This window comes from Labrus mixtus, chromosome 3, assembly GCF_963584025.1.
Source record: "Labrus mixtus chromosome 3, fLabMix1.1, whole genome shotgun sequence".
NCBI lineage: Eukaryota > Metazoa > Chordata > Actinopteri > Labriformes > Labridae > Labrus > Labrus mixtus.
The window spans coordinates 4,097,265-4,104,254 of NC_083614.1; the positions used below are offsets into that span (position 1 = coordinate 4,097,265).

General features: G+C 45.4%; 1 protein-coding gene across 1 annotated transcript; it reads left to right on the plus strand.

Annotated features, from left to right (window-relative positions):
• The first annotated feature begins 399 nt into the window (after positions 1–399).
• Positions 400–1,671, plus strand: LOC132971955 (uncharacterized protein F54H12.2-like). The gene has a single exon (XM_061034787.1). It carries the CDS (start codon positions 400–402, stop codon positions 1,669–1,671), a length of 1,272 nt encoding a protein of 423 aa, XP_060890770.1.
• Positions 1,672–6,990: the final 5,319 nt, after the last annotated feature.

Consider the following 6,990-nt stretch of genomic DNA (forward strand, 5'->3'; position numbering starts at 1 on the left):
ACAGTGACATAGTAAGGCACCAGGTGGTGGGTGATGCTTACGCTCCTCTCCTGAGAATCGTTGATGTGAAAGGCCATCACAGGCCATCTCCCACGCTATGAGCAGAATACCCGGAGAAGGAGATTCTCAAGAAGGCTCCGGAGGTATTATGGTGTTGGCCAGAAGACCCAGGAAGAGACCCCCGGGGGACCATGTTTTAGCAAGGTCTAAAAATAACCGACGCGGGGCAAAGAAGAAATCAGTAGGGAGAGGCCTTGCTAAGGGAAGGAGGTCCGTCGCAGGCAGAAACCTAGACTCTGGAGACATATTTCTCTAAACAAAAGTTTCAGAGAAAAAACAAAACAAAACAAAACAAAAAATAAAATGGCTTTATTGCATCACAAATCGGCAGAGTGTAGCATGGCTGAGCTGGATTTATTTTCAGCTCCCATGACGCAGTTGTCTATCGACGAGAAACTCTACACAGAGGTCATGCCTCTGTCGGCCATTACAGATACAGGTCCTATAGAGTTTTTTATACCAGGGGACGGTGAAAAATATTTGGATCTAAATGACACCTTGCTCCATCTCAGGGTGCAAATTACCAACGCCGACGGCACGAACCTAGTGGCCGATGCCCCTGTAGGGTTAATCAATTACCCTCTGAATACAATCTTCAGCCAATGCGATATTATTCTGGGGGATAGACTGATATCACAGTCCAGCGCCACTCATCCTTACAGGGCTATGATTGAAGCCCTGCTCAACTTTTCAGAAGCTACTCTACAAACACAGTTTAGCTCAGGGCTGTTTTACAAAGACACCGCCGGCTCTATGGACTCTGTGGTGACTGTCAATGGTCCCAATCGCGGTCTACGCAACAGAGCCGAATTTACAGAGCAGTCCAGAGAGCTCCACCTGTTGGGACCTCTCCACGCTGATATATTATTCAGCGAGAGGCTCCTTTTGAACTCTGTGGACTTGAGAATTAATCTGACCAGAGCGTCCGACTCCTTTTGTCTCATGGGCGCTGCCAACAGCACCTTCCGTCTGAAAATACTGGGTGCTGCTCTGTTTATGAAAAAAGTCACCGTTTCTCCACCCGTGCGTTTGGGTCACGCCGCAGCCTTGATGAAGGGCAACGCTCTCTACCCTCTGTCACGGGTGAACGTGAAAACCTACTCCATCCCGCAAAACTCGAGGATATGCAACCAGGAGAACCTCTTTCTGGGTACTATGCCAAAGTATGTGGTGATAGGCATGGTACACCACGAAGCTTTTACGGGGAGCAGGGATCTGTCTCCTTTCAATTTCATCCATAACGATGTGGAATACCTGGCCTTGTGTCAGGATGGAAGACAGGTGCCGGCCAAAGCTTTTCAGCCTCAATTTAACAACAGTGTGTCTGTCAGAGAGTTTTACAACATGTTTACAGCTACAGGGAGACACTTGAAGGATTTACCTCTGAGCATCAACAGGAGAGAGTTTGAACAAGGATACTCTCTGTTTGTCTTTAATCTCAACGCCGGGGAGGATGCTGACGCCCTATCCCCCGTCTCCAACGGGAATTTAAGGCTGGAGATGAGATTCAGAGTGCCTTTACCTCAGACCACTACACTGATTGTGTACGCCTGCTACGAGTCTATTTTGGAGATCAACTCTAAAAGGCAGGTCATGGTGGATTATTACTAAAAAAGAAGAACATGAACAGCCATCAACTAGAGAGTCTAATGACTCGCTTGGTGGGAGACGCTTTCTGTGGAGTGTGGGTCTCGGACCAGCTGCAGCTGCTGACGTCATCTTTTAAAACCCCCGCCTACTTCATCGTCAACACACACCCTGCGCATGAGCCGGGGGAGCACTGGCTGGCCTTAACCCTAGAGAAAGATGGAACGGCAACTTTTTTTGACTCTTTTGGATTTCCTCCTCGTTTTTCTTACTACCCTAAACACATTTTACAGTTTTTAAAAGACCGTTCCAGCGCTATTTTATATCACAACAGACAGTTGCAGCATACCTTCTCTTCAGCCTGCGGTCAACACTGTGTTTATTATTTGTCATAGAGCCTGCGGGCAAAGTTTTGAAAATGTTTTAGCGTTGTATCAAGAGGACGAATTAAAAAATGACGAGACTGTAACTGCGTTTGTGAAAAAATATCAAAGCTGTGTGAAGCGTTATAAATGTCAATCTTTTCACCACACCGTGTGTTCTTTACAAATGTTTAAACATTGTTACAACTTGTGAAATAAAGACAAGAAAGACGAAACCTTTTTTTGAAATGACGAGTTTTTATTATTATTAATAGCAAAGTTACAACTTATAAAGTAAAACTAATCCAAGGAGATTTTTTTTTTTTTTTCTCTTTGCCCTTTGTTTTTTAGCTATACGCGGGGATGCACCCCCGTCAAAAGATGCACCCCAATCTTTGTCTTCTTCTTCTTCTTCTCCACCGCCGGCCCTCTCGGTCATAGGCGTGCTCCACTTTGGGGATAAAACAATTGTTCTCTTTGGCCCTCGCTCCTCGTCCGATATCAGTCTGCGGTATTGTTCACGAGCATCGGGGTTGTTCACGGAGGATAGAGGGATGTTTAACACGTTCAGAGTATTTAAAAATCCCAACCAACCCTTGGGCTCAGATCTCTGGGCTCTTTTGTAAGATGATGACAGGTGTTTAATCAGATCCATCATATGAGAGCCTCTGATCACTTTTCCCTTGTAAACAAATTCACTCTTGTCAGTCCACCGCGCCTCGCCGTTTTTACTCATTTTTCTCAAGATATAAGAGGCGTTTTTTCGATCCCTCTGGGGAAGGGTTTGTATCACTTCATCAATTGTCTCATCTGCCCATTGTTGTTGCTGTTGCTGCTGCTGCTCCTCTTCTTCTTCTTCTTCTTCAGAGACTTTAGACGGTCTTGTGTGACTTTTATCGTCTTTTACATCTTGTTTGATAAATGCGAGATATCTCTGCAACAGCGCGTTGTATTTTTTAAATTTTTTTTTAAGGATTTAGTCCAGGTTCGTTTAGCACAGTCCTCATTTGTTCATCCAAATCACCTTCAGCCGTGCGTCTCATCGATTGAGTCTGGGTTTCACCGACCATCGTGGGCGTAGGGTTTGAATGAGTCAGATGACTCATTTGCTGAGCGTTCAGCAGATACATCTTTTGAGTTGCTTTTTGCTGATTTGCCATCTCTGCCCACAAAGTTATCCTCTATTCACCAGACCTCCTACAAGCTGACCTAATATAGGCACCACGGCAGAGAGCAACGGTAAAAGAAACCCTCCCGACTGTCTCACCAAAGCAGCGTGTCTGTTTTTCAGAGATTTTTTTTTATCAGCCAGCAGTCTGATGGTTTTTTTCTGCTTTTTCAGTTTCTTATATTGACAGGGCGCGAGAGGGACGTTTCCCTTTAATAGATTTAAACAGATTTCACTGATACACTGAAGAAAGTCTGGTGAGCAGCGTCGGAGAATATCTCTCCGCTTCCGAGGTGTGCAGTGACATAAAGCGCTCAGCAGAGGAGCGTTCCTTTTTATGCGCTCAGACATTTTTAGGCAGATTTTTTAGGCAGATAAACCACGGGCCACTGATGAGGCAGTATGCCGGCTCTTAGTCTGTAGCGCTCTGGACAACTCGGCGTGAGATCTACAACTAAATATGAAAAGGGGTTCTGAGTGGCGTCTTCAAAACTCTGAAGAAAAAAGCTTTTTCTCCCTGGAAATATTTGCTGAGCCAGCACATTGATCTGCAGCTTGTCTCGCGGGTTGTTAAAGAGCACCAGGTAGTTGGTGTTCAAGCTGATGGTGCGACTGTATTTACCTTTGTAAAAAAGATTTTGAGTAAGCAACATCACGCTCATATTTTTATGATGCCTGTATTGCGTGAAAATTCTTGCCACTTCAGGATGCTCAGCAGCCTGTAATAACACATCGTCCAATATAACGAGGTGAGTTTGATGAGGGGGAAACAAATCAGGGTCGTCAAAAGAATCAGGCAGTCCTTCGATGAATTTAATATTTTTATTATTTTGTTACAGTTCATCATACATCGGTTGACAAGAAGTATAAATCCATACAATATTGTCAGGGACTCGTTGCATAACATCTTTGCAGTTTTCTAAAACATTTTTTACAAAATGGGTCTTCCCGCAACCACTAGGTCCTACAATCTGACATGAAAAGGGAACACACAATCTAGGATCAAACTCTATTTCTTCAGCCATATGTGACATTTTTTATTTTTTCCCCCTCAAAAACCGAAAGGCAGAGTATGACCGTTAGGCAGCAGCCTTCTCTTGTCAAACACTACACGAAACCTTTTTTGAAATGACGTGTTTTTGAGAAGGAAACCTTTCTTATCACGCTGAATTCCCTGTTGGGGGGTTTCAAGAAAAAAACCCTCCTCCTCCTCATCCTCCTTCTCCTCAACCCTCTCTGCACCCTGCGTTGCAGGGGGTCGTCTGCGTGAACGCTTCACAAAACCCTCCACCAGCTTTTTTACACTGTCAAAGTTGATTTTCTCACAACAGGCGTGCGTCTGTGTTATACCCTTCACCTTCAACACCACTTTGTTGTTTTTCGTTTGATAGGCATAACTTTTAGGACCCGCGGCTGCAAATTCCTGAATGGTGTCTCCCCCCAACTCGTCCATCAAGTCCCCCAGATAATTACCCAGCTCCAGCGTATTCTCTCCTGTTTTAGTTGTGTAAATGAGGCTGTCTGTGTCAAAATAAAGCACTCTCTCCTGCAACTGTTGTAAATAGTCGTACAATTTTAGACGCCCGTACGCCGTCGTGAAAGCGGCGATGAACACGTTGTCTACTTTATTCGGAGGGGCAATGTACCGCTCGCCGTAGATCCACTGGACCAGAGCCACTCTGTCGTTTAGAAAATAAAAGTATCTGATAAAGTGTTTTTCCGAGAGCATTAAAGAGAAAAACTCTTCAGGCTCTGTAACGAGCACCGTCTGGCAGAGGTTGCTTCTCTGCGCAAACTTTCCCCAGAAGCTGTTGAGACACAATTTAGACACTTGTCTTTTGGCAGGATTTGGTTTAATTTTGTCAGCGTCCAACAAGATACCCTGATGCTCTTGATATTCCCTGATGTATTTTTCTCTGCTCTCCTGGTCTACAGCCTCGGGTTGGTAACCCGAAGCCTCTTGCTTTCCTTTTAAAAACGTCTGCATGTACTTTAAAAAGATTGAATCGTTCTCGCTAAGCGGGACACATTCTTACTAAAGTGTTGTCCCCTCAGTTCCATTTGAATAATATCCTGCGCTTGCGCTTGGGAAAAAATTCTGTCACACAGTTCCTGCGCCGTACCCATGACACTGCCGTAGAAATCTCCGTAATCAGCCACACCTGAAGGAGTGGGAAACCTTAATATCTGTCTTATTTCTACGTTGTTAAATCTATCACGATTCACTACAACGGGTTGAGGGTCCCTCTGGGGAAGGGTTTGTATCACTTCATCAATTGTCTCATCTGCCCATTGTTGTTGCTGTTGCTGCTGTGGTCGCGGCCGAGGCGGTGATAATACTGGGGTTAAAGGGTCAAGAGAGCGTTCTCCATCTACAGAGGAGACGGGACGGGGGGATAGAATTTGCTCCGTGTTACCCCCTGTCTGAATTTCCAAAAGCTCCAGAGCATCATCTAAATCTCTGAAGCGCTCTAATTGTGATACTCCGGGGTCGGGTTCATTGTTGGGAGAGCGTGCGGCCCTGTGTGAAGGCGTGCAGGGCTCAGAGAGGTATGAATTGGAGGTTTCATTCTCTAAGCTGACAGTCTCTAACAACGAGTGAAAATGATCTAAACTTTCGACAATGGAATGAGCATGATTCAAATCCTCTAATGCATTGTTTAAAGCTAAAAAAAGGGTCCTGGGGAGTTTCGGGGTACTCCTCAGGATCCATGATTTACTAATAAAAAATAATAATAAAAAAAATAAAAAAAACCATTAAAACATTAAAACATTAAAACATAATACCCCTTCTTGCGTTGTTGTTGTTGCAAAAGTACTCTAGAACCCTTTGGAAGTTTTGGCAACATCTACAAACAGGATCCCATGGTATGTGGGTGTAACGGCTTCTCCTCCTGGCTCGTCTCTCTCTCTGTCGGCGTCCTGGATTAAAAAATAAAAATAAAAAAATAAATACATTTATATTACAGATCTAATGTTTAAAATATAACACACCTTGTAAAAAAACTTACGGTTTCTGCGAATATCGTAGTCCGATCCCGAGCTACTCTCAGTCGGGGTCCTGGAGCGTCTGCGCCCGCGGGTATTGTCGGCACTCGGGCCCCCGGAGGAGGATGAGGAGGATGAGGAGGAGCTCGATGCAGAGGTGGAGCTGTCCCGTCTTCTGGTTGTCTTTTTCGGCCGGCGGCTGCTTGGAGCACAGGCGGCCGTCTCTCTCTCTTCTCGGTTAGCGGGGATTTCTCTATCATTTGATGATGCACCTGCGACAACGGCGCTTGATGGACCGGCGACAACTGGGCCTGGGCCTGGTTGTTGCGTCAAATTTCCCTCAACAGGCGGGCCTTCAACTGCGCTTGACGGAGCGGCAATAGCATTGGCGGGCCGTCAGCGGGTTTTGATGCAGCCGCTGGGTCGGGTGAAGGCTCTCCTGGTTGACGCGTTGAATTTTCCTCAACATGTGGGTCTTCTACAGCTCTTGGTGGAGTGGCAACAGCGTTTGACGGACCGGTTAGGATGGGGGGTCCGACCGGCTCATTTGCGGCGACAGCGTTTGACGGGTCGGTTAGGATGGGGGGTCCGGCCGGTGTATCAGGTGTGATGAGGGGTTCTGGAGGAGGAGGAGGAGACGGCGGGGGTGGAGAAGGGTAACCTTCCACTGAAACATAAATAAAATATATAATAATAATGTAAAAACACACTGGAATTTGTGGTAAAATAAAATAACACACTTACAATGATCGAAGACGAACTCCAGTTCTTTAAGAGTATAGTCTCTCACGATGTCTGCAAAAATGTCATTATATCATAAATATG

Excerpts from the sequence above, each read along its gene's own strand:
- LOC132971955 (XM_061034787.1), top strand. The coding sequence starts at position 400 with ATGGCTGAGCTGGATTTATTTTCAGCTCCCATGACGCAGTTGTCTATC.